This window comes from Petaurus breviceps, unplaced genomic scaffold, assembly GCF_028583685.1.
Source record: "Petaurus breviceps papuanus isolate PSGF00001 unplaced genomic scaffold, PetGlider_PUasm1.0 128, whole genome shotgun sequence".
Classification (NCBI taxonomy): domain Eukaryota; kingdom Metazoa; phylum Chordata; class Mammalia; order Diprotodontia; family Petauridae; genus Petaurus; species Petaurus breviceps.
In genome coordinates, this window is record NW_027185664.1 from 7,264,731 (window position 1) to 7,281,644 (window position 16,914).

The 16,914-nt window shown below is 36.1% G+C and overlaps 1 protein-coding gene across 3 annotated transcripts in view; it reads right to left on the reverse strand.

Moving 5' to 3' along the window:
• LOC138171962 (WD repeat-containing protein 7) overlaps nucleotides 1–16,914 on the reverse strand; it is a 492,039-nt gene that overhangs the window by 341,736 nt on the left and 133,389 nt on the right. For 2 of the 3 annotated variants that reach the window (XM_069101570.1, XM_069101552.1), the window contains 2 exons: nucleotides 3,902–4,000; nucleotides 1,138–1,256 (listed from right to left, as the gene is read on the reverse strand). In XM_069101570.1, the coding sequence (XP_068957671.1) occupies nucleotides 1,138–1,256; nucleotides 3,902–4,000 (218 nt within the window). The remainder of the gene's footprint in view (nucleotides 1–1,137; nucleotides 1,257–3,901; nucleotides 4,001–16,914) is intronic. The other variant, XM_069101560.1, reaches the window with a different exon arrangement.

Genomic DNA, 16,914 nt, shown 5'->3' on the forward strand with positions numbered 1-16,914 from the left:
AGTCCGGGCTCAGACACTCAGCACCACACCCAGAAATAACTGGCCGTGTAACCTTGAGCAAGTTACTTAACCCCGACTGCTTTAAAAAAAAAAAAAAAAGAATATGGTAAGAAACAATTAGAAAGCTACCAGATTTTTGTTCCAATTTTCAGCAAAAAGCCACCACATTTAACCACTATTTCTTCTGTTATTTTTTTTAACAAAGTTGCATTAATCATTATAATCATTATAATAAGAAAAACTTACCACATGGATTAATCAATGATAATAATAAGCAATAAATATTAAATGCCTACTAAGTGCTAGGCACTGTCTTAAGCTCTGGAGACACAAAAAGAGACAAAAGACAGTCCTTGCCCTCAAGGTACAATATATATATATAATGAAACAGAACTATATTGAAACATTTTTATAAGAATCAATTTACTGTCTGCAATTCAAAAGATATAACACAACAGTATCTAAATAAGAGTTAAGCTGAAAGAGACTTCTGTCTCAATGGAATTTTTAAATGAATTCAAATAGCTGTAAGTATGACAGTAAAACCAAATACTGTTATGCAAAGTTGACAAAAAGCTTAAAACTCATGTGGGGCGCTCCTCAGAAGTGGCAGAGTGCAAACTGCTGCCTAGGGCTTCTTTGATCCTACGATGGTATTCCTTGTACTCTGCTTTTTACAAAAATATTTATAACCTCTCATTGTTGGGCCTTTTCAAACAATCTCTGATAACGTAATTTCATAGACACAAAACAGACAAATTTTTTCCTAGTGTGTTGTAATTGATTTGATCATTTCATTGTTTAATATAAAGGAATTTTAAAAATTCAATGAAATCTATAAAATTTATCATCTATAGATTCTAGATCAAGAGCCTGAAAATAGCCCATAGATCAAAAGCAGGGTTTGAAGTCAAGTCCCCAGTACTCTTTTTGCTATATCATATAGATAAGGAAATTACTGTAAATTGCTACTCGCCATATGCCTCCACAAAGTAGAAATACACAGAAAGAGTTTAGAGAAATTATAACTTTACTGCCGTCTTTAAGATTCCATGATTAACCCCATACCAAGAACAAGCAAGCATCAGAACAGCATTTTAGTAGAGACATTTCCTAATTGCATAACTTTAATATTACCTCCAGGCATCGATCCTGCCATCTACGAGCCAGCATTTCTAGAAGTGGAGGTCTAAATTTATCCAATCCCAATAGGTCTGGAAGCATAACACAATGCATAGCAGCCAATTGACTCCATCCTGTTTAAATACATAGAAGTGATATTAAAAAATCTTCTTACTTCGAGCACCAAAAACTAAAATAAGTGCATTTTTTAAGAAAATTAAAAATATACAGGTTCGCTGACGTGTTCTACAATATGTATATTTTTCCAGCATTAGAGACATTGGAAAGACATTGGAAACTCTGTCCAAAAATATATATAAAATGCATGATATCCCAAAATCCTTTAAAGTAACATTTGTTTTAATGCCTGGAAACACTAATAAAATCCTAAGAAAACCATCTATTTAATAAAATTCCCATATAAAATAATATACAGAATATGAAAACAAAAATATAATTGTAGGTCGTCGCCATAACGTGAAATCCCAAGTTAGAATGGAAAAAAACAGCTTAAAACCCCTGATGAATATACACATTTGAAGCTGATTTCAAAGAGTTTAAAGGGCCTCCATGTAGCTAAATCAAAAAATGGGTGTGTGGCAATTTAAATATAGCCACCTGTGTGACTATTATCTCTGGCAAAATGTAATTCATTCCTGCTGTGTCAGGAGCTATTATTTAAGGTGCCTGACAGTCCTCTTTCTTAGACTACCACATATGCAGGACTTCAAAAGTATTCATATTAAAAATGAGTAAACAGAGCACCAGCTTTGGGAGGGAAAATGAACTCAAACATTTCTGAAAACAAGTGCAATTTGAAAAGTTAAAATCCTAGTAAAAATTCTATGAGCTTCAGTCAGTTCAAACTAGAGGAAGGAGAAAGTTATTATTTCTCAACATTCTAGTTCACAAAATGGATCACTGTTATTTGAAAAGATGTATATGATGATCTACTAAAACATCAGTGTTTCATAGGACTAAAATATACATAAATTATTCAACTATATTTACATATTCTGTCATTGTAAATAATGCTAACTTAACCATTTCACGTTTTATGGTTTAAAATAACAGTACTACTTAAAGTCAATGTCTTGAAATATCTCTCTCTAAAAGAGAATTTTTCACACCCATACAAGAAGTCTTAAAAATAATTATGGATATTTTGAAGCAAACAATTTTTCCATAACTTGGAATGTTTCTGAACAAGGTTCACATTTGTAAACAAGAAACAATTATAAGTAAATTAATTAGGGACACATTCTCCCTTCTATTAAAATATCTGACAAGTTATTTTTTTCAGTTAGATACAAACATCATCACTTATTAATAAGAAAACAATGAGATAGAAAAAAATAGTTGATAGAAAGCTGGTCTTGAAGTCAGAAAGGTCTGGGTTCAATTCCACCTCTGACACCTCCTGGCTAAGTGACCCTGGGCAAATCAATTAACTACCCAATGCCTTGGACAATCCTCTAAGACCCTACATGGTAGCACACTTTCAGATCTCATCAGAAGTTTCTAACACCAAGGAAATCATAAGGCCAGATCCACCCCCCGCCTCAAAAAAAAAGTGAGGGAAAAAATATGCTTAAATGTCAGAAGAACCTGTGGCTGGATGTTTTTTGGGCGGGGGGTGGGGGGGAATCACACAATATTTTAACATGACCACAATTTTCCCACTTAACACTCCTAATTTTTCATCCTTTAAAAGATAACGATGAGGGGGTTCCAGCTAATTTATTAATTCCTCTCTCCTCTTTATAGATATTATCACCATATCTTTGACAGCAATATCAAACCAAAAAACAGATTCACAACTTGGAGTCCTCATCCTTTTGTTTTTATATGAACCATCCACTCAACGGTTGGGTAGTATTCATTGTTTCTAATCGAGTTACCTTTTACTAAGGGGTCCAAAATGACAGATAACAGCTAAGATACTGAAAACCCACCCATTTTGCAATGTGCAATCTGATGAAGTTTTAAAACCACAAAGGAATGGATCAGAGTCTCACTGGGATTCTGAGGGTGGAAAAGTGCAAATGATGCTTACCTGGCTCTTGGAGAAATCATGTAGTTAACATACACAAAATATGAGAAAAAATATTTTGTCTTCTTCCTGCAACTAACCTACTTTAAATCAAAGTACATAAAAAATAATAAAATCTGTAAGTGGCTCTTTTGGAGCTTTGTAAAGTTTCAAGTACGATATCATTATGAGCTATTATATCAGCTCCAAAAGAGAAGTAGAAAAGGAAATGAGTGACAACTAATCAGCACAGAATGGTAAGGGATTACAGTCACTGATTTGAAAAATTTGAAAGAGTGAATACAAAATTAAGAGACTATCCATATATCTGTCATCAGAAACACAACCCTACAACAAAAGCAGAGTGTCTATTTAGCTGGGGTGATGAGACCACAAGGAAATAAATTTGCTAATTCTTAAAACCAGACAACATGTGGCAAAGAAAAATATAAAACCAACTGTATCCACTTTCTCAGATTTTTTCACATATAAATTTTATATCTTTGTACTTCCACAGTAGAAATTCTTATTATAATCTGGCTTATATAAGTCTTCAAGTAAGATTAAATTCATGACAATAACAACTATTAATACATATTAGCAAACAATGTCACAAAAAAAAGTAATGTGGGGATCCAAGAAATAAAGAAGATGAATGTGTAAATTAGATAAAAGAACTATGTCATACTAAGATAAAACATAAGCTGAAAGAATAGGATAAGTTGTTAGAAACGTAAGAGAAAATACCTTCATTTACTAAGAAACAGGCATGTAAAGCAGGAGTAGGAGCAGGGTCAGAAGCAGAGTGATCAGTGTCAGACCGAGTGGAAACGACAGGTGCAGCAGCTTGCAGAGGAAATAGAAGAAAGAAAGAGGAGAGAAATTGAGACACAGCTGTTTCTGAAAAAGTAGCTCAGTATTAGTGAAGAATGAAAAAAAATTAAATAGGCAAAAACCATGGTGAATGTAGAACTGAAAAATGATTTTTTAATCAGAAATGTAAGATCAAGAAGAATTAGGGAAAATTACTATTTTCATCAAACAGAAATCACAAAATATTTTAAAGGTCAAACTCCAAAGCTAACTTAAAATATTTAACAATATACATAATCAAAAACACTAACATTCTAAGCACCTCTAACCTCAAACAAGAAAAGACAATAAAATTTTCAAACAGAAAAATGATATTGTGGTAAAAAAGGAAATTAAAATTTCATTTTACTCTAAAATATTCTTATTACTCAAATGTTTGAATTAAGCTGGAGAGGAAGAGGATCTAGTCATTTAGTGTAGCTAATGTGTTTTTGTCAGAGCTTATTTCTTAACATTCCAAATTACCTTTAAATATCTAAAACCTATTTATTACAATGAATATATACCAATTTGTAAAAATGAAGTATAGTTATACTAGGAAAATATTACACAGCAGTGTCTTCATTATATTTTCTTTAAAAAAGCTCCTAGGATCCACAAACTAAGACTTTAGAAACTAACTATTGGACACTGTGTAATTCTTAATGTTAAATCACAGGACAAAACAAATAACACATTTTATTTTACCACTAACAAGCCTTGACTAAAATTATCATATGAAAAGGGAAAGAGACCTTATGGCACACACATTCTATGACAGGGGTCAATGTTTAGATTTAGAGGTCACCATTTGACACTTCCTTCCTATGGAGAAATTACCATATGTCATGCACAAGCATCTTCAAATGAATCCCTTTCCTTTATTCTGTCGTTGAACTGCAGCAATAGGTTCAAGCTCCTGACTAGATTATGCATTGTCTTCTGACTGGTATGTTTGCTTTGCATGCAGTGAACTGCTTTTTGTCACCATGAGACATCTGCATGAAAACTACTTTGTCATAATTTCCACGTGGATGCATCATAATGTCATCTCGGCACACACGTGTAAGGGATACAGCCTAACGAGCAAGTCTGTCCAATAGGAGAAAATTAAACTTATCTGAGAAAACCAAAAGTGAAATTTAAAAAGAAACTCTACCAAACGCAAGGGGAAAAAACTTTTACCTTTGACTTGTGGAATTTAAAGTGGTTTTGTCCCTCCTACAGAAAAATAAGGGCTGCCTTTAATCATACAATCAATAAAATCTAACATCTTCCAAAGTGACATATTTATTCTAAAGAACGAACATATTTGTTCTTCCGACTTCTTCCTCCAAACATCATGATGTAGCCTAAATCGAGTTACAGTGAACATCTCAAAGATGTACTTTCCTGTGTACAGAGAGAATAGGGGCCCTGGCAGTAATGGCAGAGGACTCAGCTTCCATGCCTTAGCTCTCCTGACGCTGCTGCAGGAGGGAGCCAGGCAAGAGGCCCTGCCCTGAAGCCGCTCTTGTTCACTCCCAACCACTTGGGACATTCCACTATTTCACTAAGTAAAAGGAAAACTACTCCCTTTAGAAACTAATACTAATTCTTTCTCCCTATTCCCCTAATGCACAAAGCACAATAGGAATGAGACAGGAAGGGCGTATCTTTGTAAGTAAGCAGGAGTTGTGGAGTTTTTTAATGACAGATTAATTAAAACTAACACTAGCAACTATGTAAAACAGAATACTTATATTGAGATGCTCCTTTTCTATTAAGTCATTCTATGTCCCTTAAAAGGGAACTTAGGTCATACTCAAGTCAAATTTAATTGCAGAATGAATATATCTTAAAAGGGCAATGGCCATTATATATATATCTGTAGTTACGAAAGAAAAGTTCATAGGACATTCTACAAAATCCATATTTATCTCATTAATTTCACAAAAAGAACTACTTAGGTCTTTTTGATAAATTTTCTGGCCATTATAAATCAAGAAAAAAATATTAAAACAAAGAAACCAATTTAAACATGCACTGGCATGAAGCATTCTGTTTCAAGATAAAAAAGTTCTACATCACCTTAAAAAATCTTTAGGCTGACTAACAAAGGTCATATATGCAGATAAATAACAAAGATGGGACTTAAACCTAGGACTTCTGATTTATACTACACAGCTTATTAAAGATTTTGTTTTCCTAGAACTGAAAGAACACCATATCACAGGTGTCTGTCCTTCCTGAGAAAGGTTAGAAAAATAGAAGAAAAAATATTTTAAGTAAAATAATCTTGAGAAGGACCAACGGCTATTTTATATCTTTGTTCTAGTTGAGGGTTTAAAAGTATGATTATCTACATTGTCAGAACTGTTCTTTAAATTCTATTGTTAACTCATTTCCAGAATATTATAGTTAAAAGGGTCTAAAAGTCACCTCGTATAGCACACTCATTTTATAGATGAGAAAACCAAAGTCCAGAGAAATTAAGTGACTTGGCCAAGGACACATAACAAATTCCTAGAAAAGATAGGAACTACAATCCAGTGAGTATTCCTTTAAAAAAAAATCCTTGCCTTTCTCAAATTTTACTTTTAAATGAAAAATCTCAAGTTCATGCTTGATGGAAATATTTGTGTGCATCTCCTGTATTTATTTTATTTTATTTTGCTTTTTTTTTTGAGGGGGGAAGGCAGGGCAATTGTGGTTAAGTGACTTGCCCAAGGTCACACGGCTAGTAAGTGTTAAGTGTCTGAGGCTGAATTTGAACTCGGGTCCTCCTGACTCCAGGGCCAGTGCTCTATTCACTGCGCCACCTGGCTGGTGCTCCTGTAATTTATTATACAAAATGTTTCCTTTCTTTTCAAACAGATTCACTTCAGTCTTTTGGGGTGGGGAGGTTTGGATTTATTATAAACTCCATTTTTTCTTACTGGTATTGTAGTATTGCAAATAAGAATGACCTAAATAATATTTTTAAAGCATAACCTCTCAGCAAAAAGGTGCTCTGCATATTGGCTGAAACACATCAGCCTAATAATCTTGACCAGTGACATCCATAATGTAAGCAAAATAAAATGAATGCAGAAAAAAAAAATGAGAAATGCAATTTGCATCAGAGAAGCCAAGAAGCACTATTAATGAAGAAAAAGGTACTGGTCCATTTCCAGAACAGAAAAAAAAATGAGTTGACAGGAAGGAAGTAATCAAAAAAATAAAATTTTTTAAAGTGATTCTTCCCAGCTTGGCATTTCAAAAATTTATAATAACGATTAATAATTTAAACAAAATCTGAACATGGCAACCATCTTCTTACTTGGAATCACGGAGGGGGGAGGGGAAAGAAAGCTAAAAAGAAGCCAGGGGATTCTGTAAGAATAATTTCCACCCTACTTCTATAGTATTTTCAATTTTCTGCAGTGGACATGTCATTAGCAATGCTAATATGAAGGCAATGTTTAACTATTTATACATTTCATTTTTGCATGGAATGCCACCAGATTTGGTACATGGACTTTCCACTGACCTTTTAAAAGAACATTAAAAATTAAGAAAAGACTATTAATTCTACTTACAATTATTTCTGACCTAATGTTTTGGATGAATGGCCTCTAGAGTGCAGTATTTCTTTTAAACAATCAAGACTTTCTAGGTATTTTGCACATAGTAGGAACTTAAATAAATGTCGCAAAACCCAGAACTCAAAAACTCCTTTATAAATTTCCCATTAAAAGAGCACTTCCAAATCCTAAAAAATAAGGATATTCCCAAAGGTTTAACTAATTTCAGGAAAAAAAATATTGTTTACCACAAAAATATAAATGACCTAAAATGGTTACCTTTCCAAAGACTTTTCACCTTTCCCACACTACCACACACAGTCTGCTCCCTCCCTTCACTCTGATGTCCAGCACTCTTAAAGAAACACAATTTCCCTAACCCTTAAGGGCTTCATTTGCCTCTGTCCCCAGCTTTGACCTCATGAGTCACAATGTGAATCACTTCTGTGATTCACTAGCCATGATAAAATCTTTCCTTCCTCCAACCTTCCTCTGCTTATACTCATCCATGGGTAACTCTTGGAATCTGATTTCCCCATTCCTCGGCCTGAACACAGCTGGAGAAAGTCAAGAAGGGAAAGTAATGTTGCCTGTAATAAATCTATAGTATGTAACTCCCATAGGTCCCCCATTACTATTTGACAATCTTTCTATATTCTATTCTTCTTATCTCCTTATCTTATTTCATAGTAACTATTCTAAATGTTTTTTGCTCAAGCCTTCAAGCCTTGAGTAGATCCCCCCCACTCATATATAGTAAATGGCTTAACCTCTTACTTCAATAAGGACAGTAACCCCAGCAGATGAGTTTTTCTCTATCCCCTTTTCCATAGCTTAAAATTTCTTATCTACTCTTTTCTCCCCTTATCACAGAGAATAAGCTATTCCTACTCAGAGTTAAGATTGATCTCATCCCACATTCTTCCTTCCTCCAGGACCTTGCTCCAACAATTATCTCTTCTCTTGGATCTTCAATCTTTCCCTCTCCATTGATTTCTTCTGACATATAAAAACACGTAATTTACCCCAAAAGTAACAACAAAAAGGCCTTCCCTTCTTCTACCCATGCTGATACCATTACATCTCTTTTTTACTCTTTCAAACTTTGAGGAAAAGTTGTCTACAGTCAATGTCTTTATTTTATCACCACCTATTCTTGTCCTCACCCTCGTGCATTCTGAACTTGATCCCCGTAAGAGATGAGAAATGACCTCTTAACAGTCTACATACTACTTGACCTGTCTGCAGCATTCATGATATTGCTGATCACTATCTTTTACTAGATACTCTCTCCATTCCCAGTTTCAGATAGGAGAGGCATGACTATTTCCTGGTTCTCTTCCTTCTTCTCTAAACTACGAATCCTCTCCCAACCCCTTTAAAGTGGGTGTTCTATTATTAGTTACCGTAGCTTCTCTCTCCACACTAGAGGTTCTTAATCTTTTTTGTATCATGGATCCATTTGGCAGTCTGGTGAAGACCATGGAATTCCTATCCAGAATGATGTTTTAAAATGCATAAAAGAAAATATAAGATTACAAAGGAAACAAATTATGCTGAAATCGTTACCAAATGATTTTTTCAAGAACAAGTTCAACGACCCCAAGTTGTTAAGTAATTCTACTCTACACTATATTGCTTGGGAATTTCATTCACTTCCAAGGCTTCAACTAACACATATGTGCAGATAACTCTCAGCTCCGTAGCTGTAGCCTCTTCCAAACTGCATATCTATATCTTCAGATTCATGTGAGAAATATATACATGGATATCACACTGAAATGTAACTCAACATCCCTAAAGCCAAACTTGTATTCCCACCCCATCCCGCTCCTCCCTGATTTCACAATTTCTATCATTTGTTTTATCCAGCCTCCCATATTCAAAACAGTGCTTTTATACATTTAAATTGACCTGCTCCCTTTCATATCCAACCAGTTAACAAGTGCTATTGAAATTTCTTCAATGTCTCCTCAACCTCCCCCTCCTCTCTGCTCCCACCACTCCCACTCAAGAACTGGCCCTTGTTACTCGGCTGCAATATTACTAGAGAGAAACAGTTTAATGGCAGAGAATCTGGATTCAAACCCTTGCTTATTACCTATGTGACTTCAGACAAGTCACTCTATATAGTCATTTTCCTCATCTGAAAAATAAGGAGGTTGCTTTAGATAATCTCTAAGGTCTCTTCTAGATGTAAATTTATAACCAATAATGCTCAACAAGTACTTTCCCAGGACAGTGTCTTCCTTCTTCCATTTATTCTTCACACCAATGCCAGAGCTAGTCTTACTTTCTGCAGAGATCAGGTCTTGACACTTCTCTTTCAGAAATCTCCATGATGTCTAATGAGTCAAGTGCAAATTACTTTTAAATGAAAAAGTCTTCCTTCTCAATCCAGTAATACCCCATCTTTCTGACCTTATCTCACACTATTACCTCCATAGACTCTATTCCCCAACCAGACTTGACTATAGTTCCTCAGAACATACCCCATGCTATCTCAGTTTCCCCTATTCTCAGAATGTTTTGTGCTTCCTTATCTCTGTATCTTGACATTCCTAGCTTTCTTCCAAGTCTCAGCTCAAATACCACCGTCAGCAGAAAACCTTTTCCCAGTTGTCATGCCAGGTGAACCATTCCTTCTAAGGTCGCCTTCCTTTGAACTTTATCTATGCTGTATGTATGTACCTATTTATTTACACATCCTCTCTCCCATTACTATGAAAGCTCCTTTGAGGAGAGAGACTGTTGTGTTTTTTTCTCAACTTTGTCCCAACCTACATTTCCAGACTCATCGTACACTGCCCCCCCTCCCACAGTCTGTGTTCCAGACAAATTGAAGTGCTCGCTCACACTCCCCTGCCCCCAGACACACACACACACACACGCACACGCACACAAACGATGTGTCATATCCTGCGTCCGGGCCTTTGTCCTGGATGTCCAAGTGTGAGATGCAATGTTTCTACCTTTGTCTGAGATCCCTTTCCTCCCTTAAACATGAAACTCATGGACCATCTGAAGCCTTTCCCAATTTCCTTAAAGGCTAATATGCTCCCTCTTAAAATATCTTGCTGTTTATCTGCTCTGAATTTTTTCTCTGCTTATTTACATGCTTGTTAGAATGTGGGTTGTTTGCAGGAAAGGTTTGTTTCATTTCTTGTAATTATATTCCTAGTGCCTAGTATAGGTACCTAACACATCATATGTACTTGATAAATGAGCCTTAACTTTCCCAACCCCTTCACATCCTGAGTTGCCAAAATCCAAATCAAATATCATCTCAAGTAGCTTGCTCATATCTGCCACCCCCCACCCTGCCAGATTTGGTTATCAGCCTTCACTTATTTCAACACCAAACTCACAAGGCATTTTTTGTATCTTTCAATAATGTCCTTATCATATTATAGGTGCCTACATAATTAATATATCTGCTTTATTACGGACTCTTTTGGAGCAGAAACTATATCTTATCTCATTGTTTATTTCCCCTCAAACCTGGCACAGCATAATAAACATTTGAAACAATTACTGCTGAGTCTAGTCGGTTTCAGTCAAGATGGCGGAGTAGAAGCAGGACCTTCCTGCTACACCAGCCTCCACCTTCCCCATGTAAAAAGGGGACTCTGAACAAACTTTGGAGCTGCAGAACCCACAAAATGACACGGAGAAGCTAACCTCCCGCTGAGGACAACCCGGCAGGCCAGCGGGAATCAGCCAGCGCAGCGTTCTGGGAGCCGAGCCCAGGCTCCCTGTGAGCTGGAGGTTTTAGCCCCAAGGGAGGCCTGAGCAGCCGCTGGGCCAGAGGGACTCCAGATCAGCAGCAGCTGTGGCCATTTCCAGAATTATCAACACATAGATGCGAAGGACAAAATGAGGGGTCAGTGCAGTCTGGACTTTGGGACCCAGTAAGTGGGAGTGTGTGGCTTTTGCCCCTGGGGCGAGAAGCCACGGAGAGGTCGACACAGCCAGCCAGCGCCACGTGGCAGTTTCAGCTCCTGGCCTGCAGAGTGTAGGGAGACCAAGTACCAGTCTGCAGGGCTCTTGCTTTAACCTGCTTGGATCTGGATTGCAGTTTAGGGTAGAGATCCTGGGGTATGTGTCCAGCTTGCCAGAGCATGTGGAGACCTCAGAGAGGGCACCCATCTAATACCTCCAGCAGCTCAGAAAACCCCAGCATTTGGGACGAAAGCTCCCCTGTCTGGTGGCAGAGTCCTACTATGGCAAAAAGCCCAGGGGTCAAGTGACTGAGGCAAAGGAAACAAAGCAGATAGAAGATTCCAAAACTACACTCCTATTCTGGGGACAAAAAGGAGCAAAGCATGGAACAGGAGGAAGACAGTGAAGTCAGAATTCCTGCACCAAAGGCTTCAAAGGAAAATATGAGCTGGGTATAGGCCATAGAGGACCTTAAGAAGCAGATAAAAGAAATGGAGGAAAAATTGGGAAGAGAAATGAGAACAATGCAAGAAAATTACAAAATGAGAGTCAACAGCCTGAGGAAAATAACACCTTAAAAAATAGACTAACTCAAATGGCAAAGGAGACTCAAAAAGGCAATGAGGAGAAGAATGCCTTAAAAAGCCTTAAAAAGCAGATGGAAAAACAATCTCAAAAGCTCACTGAGGACAATCATTGCTTCAGAATTAGACTGGAGCACATGGAAGCTAATGACTTTATGAGAAATCAAGATGTTGGTAAACAGATCCAAACAAATGAAAGAACAGAAGGCAATGTGAAATATCTCATGGGAAAAAACACTGACCTGGAAAATAGATCCAGGAGAAATAATTTAAAAATTTTTGGACTGCCTGAAAGCCATGATCAAAGTAAGAACCTAGAAATCATCCTCCAGGAAGTTCTCAAAGAAAACTGCCCTGATGTTTTAGAACCAGAGGGCAAAATAGAGGTTGAAAGAATCCACTGATCACCTCCTGAAAAAGATCCCAAAAAGAAAACTCCTAGGAATATTATAGCCAAGTTCCAGAATTCCCAGATTAAAGAGAGAATATTATAAGCAGCCAGGAAGAAACAATTTGAATATTGTGGAAACACCATCAGGATAACCCAGGATCTGGCAGCTTCTACACTGAGGGATCGAAGAGCTTGGAATATGATATTCCAGAGGGCAAAGGAGCTGCGATAAAAACCAGGAGTCACCTACCCAGCAAAACTGAATATCATATTTCAGGGGAAAATATGATCATTTAGTGGAATAGAGGACTTTCAAGCATTCTTGCTGAAAAAAAACCAGAGTTGAATACAAGAAGCAAGAGAAGCATGAGAAGGTAAACAGGGAAAAGAAATCATAAGGAACTTATCAAAGTTGAACTATTAACATTCCTATATGGAAAAACAATAATTGTAACTTATGAAACTTTTCTCAGTAGGTGAAGGGATTAGAAATATATATATATATATATATATATATATATATATGTCTATATATGAGGGTATATGGGATATATGGGCATATGAATATATATGTGAATGTGTATATATGTTTACAGGTATACATAGATAAAGGGCACAGGACCAATTTAACAGGAAGGGATGATACTTAAAAGGTGAAATTAAGAGGTGAGAGAGGAATATAATGAGAGGAGATGGGGAGAGACAAGAGACAGATTAGGGTAAACTATCTCATATAGAAGAAGTAAGGGAAAATGGTTACAATGGAGGGGAAGAGTAGGAAGGCAAAAGGGAATAGCTCAACCTTATTCCCATTGAATTTGGCTTGAGGAGGGAATGAAATACACACTAAATCAGGTATCTCACCCTCCAGGAGAGTAGGGGGGACAGGGGATAACAGGGGGGATGATGGAAGGGAGGTCAGGCTTGTAGGGAGGGAAGTTGGAAGCACCCACTTTTGAAAAGGGACAGGATCAAAGTAGAGAATAGAACAAGTGGGAGGTGGGATAGGAGGGGGGGAAATATAATCAGTCTTTTACAATATATCTACTATGTTATTGTTTTGCATTAGTCACACATGTACAACCTATACTGAACTGCTAATCTTCCCAGTAAGGGTGGGTGATAAGGGAGGAAGGGAATGAATCTGGAATTCAAAGTTTTAAAATCAAATATTCAAATACATATATATATATATACATACATAGTATTATTAATACTATTTTACATGTAATTGGGAAATAAGATATACAGGCACTGGGGCATAGAGATCCACTAGAAAAGTCAAAAGGGGTATGGGAGAAAATATGGGAGAGAGCAGATTGGAGGAGGGGATATCCTGTGGAACTGCTATTTTGGGGCGGTGGGTAGGGGGGAAAATGGGGAGAAAATTTGTAACTCAAAATCTGGTGGAAATGAATGATGCAAATCAGAAGTTAATAAACCATTTGAAAAATAAAAAAAATTACTGCTTTTGAATTTACTGAATTCTATATGTATATAAAAAAATCATGATAGATATCTTTGAAACCTCATTTTCATGTCTTTTAGGACTAAGCTGTTGGAATGCCTTGGAGGTCTTCCAAATGACCTCCAATGAAGTCCTTTTTTCAACTTCAAAAACTAAGTTCCCTGGATAAGGTAAAAAAAAAAAAAATGCATCTTCTTCAGGATGTAGATTATTATAGCAATGTACCATATTTTAGTTACTGAATAAACTTTTATATGATCTGAAGAGTAATAGTACTTCTAGAAGAGAAGAAATGGCTTGATATGCGTTTAAAAATATTACTTTTATTAATAATTATATTACTTTGTTAATATATTATAAAATATTTTGGGACAATCTAACTGTAATCTATATAAACTTATGAACTTTAAACAAAGACCAGCTTTGCACCATTGTTTTCAAAAAGCAGAAAAGAAATCAATCAACAGAAAATTGACATTCATAGTTTCACAGTATCTACATGCATAATCTATACCAACTTCATATAGACAAAGCTATGTGTAAAAATGTCTGAATAAAGGCAACAGACTAAAAGGTTTTTTTCGGTTATTTCCCAGAGTTTATCATCAAAAATATCTTTATAATATTGAAAAAGTAAAACTTGGTCAATGGCAAGTTTATAATGATATATCTGAATTACCAAAAAGCTAAACCTAAAATCAGAGACGTGCACTATAAATTATACCAACACAATAGATAATGTTAACTAAGACTTAATATTAGCAACTAGCCTTTAAATGTAGGATGAAATAATGAAGCAAAGAATTACATATACAATTCTAAGAACATTTCAGAAAATGACTACTGAAGATGGATAGTGTTATAATAACTCCATAAATCTTAGGCAACAGAACAGATTTTTGCACATTAATAAAACTAATAATGCAATGGAAGTTGAAAAATAATGCAATGGAATCAAAGAGTTTCATGTAGTCTGTATGGAGATGTGTAAACATCTCAGGTAGTGCCACCATACAGGCAACTGATGATTGAGAATACTTCTTAAAAACTCAAAGACAGTTTAAAAACCAATTCTGAGTCATTCCTTGATATCAGAACTGGATTAAGGATGACAAACGTGAGAAGCACATAAAAGTCTTGGTTTTGTACATCCAAAAGAGACCTTAATGAGCATGCTTGAGACCTAGGACCATCAGAGACAACAGGTTCATCAGCGTTAAAAGGAAAGTTGTAACCTAAACACTGACTTAAATGATGCCTACATTGGACCCTTGCTGTCACTAAACATTGACATGCCCATAGAAGGAGGCAACAGGAAGCCTTGGGATTCTGCATGCCTTAGTCTGAGTTTTCAGTGGTTTATACCATGCAATAAGAAGACACCTCCCCACTTATCATGAGAGCAGTGGAAGTCAAACCTGATTCTGAAAAATGGAGTATAGACTTTTTACTTAAAATTTTTAGGTTTGTATTATGCAGTGTTAATATCCTTGTGGTTAAAGAAGTAGCATCAATATTCAAACATACTAAATCTTAATTTACAGCCTAACACCAAGCTTAGTATCAACATCAGGCTTCATCATTAATAGTCCCAAATTCTGGAGTAATGCTGTATTGAATAATCTATTCTTATTCAATACAATCTATTAAATATTTTCAGCAAAATCGAATGATTTTAGGAAAATGCCAAGTTCGCTTTGTAAAGCAACAACAAAAGTTCTCTTTACATTTTGCTGGTCTAGGCCTACAGGAACGTAATAACTAAGCAGCACAGAATTACACAAACTGAGATATTTTCTTGTATGACCGGTACATTAAGGACTAAAGATCTACTTCGTTCAGTTGCTATAGGAATCATATAAGTGAAAGTATATAAAAGATCTCTGAAAAAAATAGGAAGCACTTAAAAATTTTAAGAGATCACTGTTATGACAACATGAATCTGGTTACCTGACATTTTAACATTAAATAACCTTGCCCCAGGGGCGGCCAGGTAGCACATTGAGTAAGAGCCCCGGCTCCAGTGTTGAGAAGACCTGGAGATCGAATCCTGGGCTCAGACACTTAGCACCCACCCAGAAACACCTGGCCGTGTAACCTTGAGCAAGTTACTTAACCCCAGTTGCTTAGGGGCGGCCGGGTGGCTCAGCGAGTAAGAGCACTGGCTCCAGTGTTGGGATGACCTGGATCAAGTCCGGGCTCAGATAGTCAGCACCACACCCAGAGATAATAACTGGCCGTGTAACCTTGAGCAAGTTACTTAACCCCGACTGCTTAAAAAAAAAAAAAAAATAGATAGATAGATAAATAAATAAATAAATGACCTTGCCCCTTCACTGATGTTTTACTACAAAGAAAACAAAAAAAAACCCTAAAAACTTCCAAGTCAAACAATTAGCTGATAAAAATCTAATTTGTTGTTTTTCATTAATTTAAATCAGCTTCCCCCACTTCTGAACAGTTTTTTTGTTTTTTAAAAAGACAATATACAAGTCTTATAGTTAACATCCTTTTGCAATAAAGCTTTCTAGATTTGTTTATACTGCAGTGAAGACTTATGTATATTATCTCTCATCTCAAAATTAAATTTAAGGACTATTAGCTCAGAAAATGCAGACATTTCTCTTGTGTAGACCTTAAGGCAGCTTCCGCAACTAACTTTAGACCAATATATGTGAATTCCTAATGAACATTGATTCTATACAACTATTGGAATAACTGCAGATATATGGGTTTGTGTGCACTGCACCAAGGTGAACATGAGGAAAAGGAAATCATAAATCACAATGAAAACAGAGAGATGAACTAGGTAGAGTAGAAAGATAAAGCTAACGTGGCCTAACTGTTAAAGCAGAATCAAAAAACTTCAAAAGCTCAATTCCATTTGAAAGAGACCACTGCATTCCATAATGTCGTCCAGAAATGTCTTAATGTCTGACCCCATGTCACTTGAGACTGTGGACTTTACTACTGCTAGA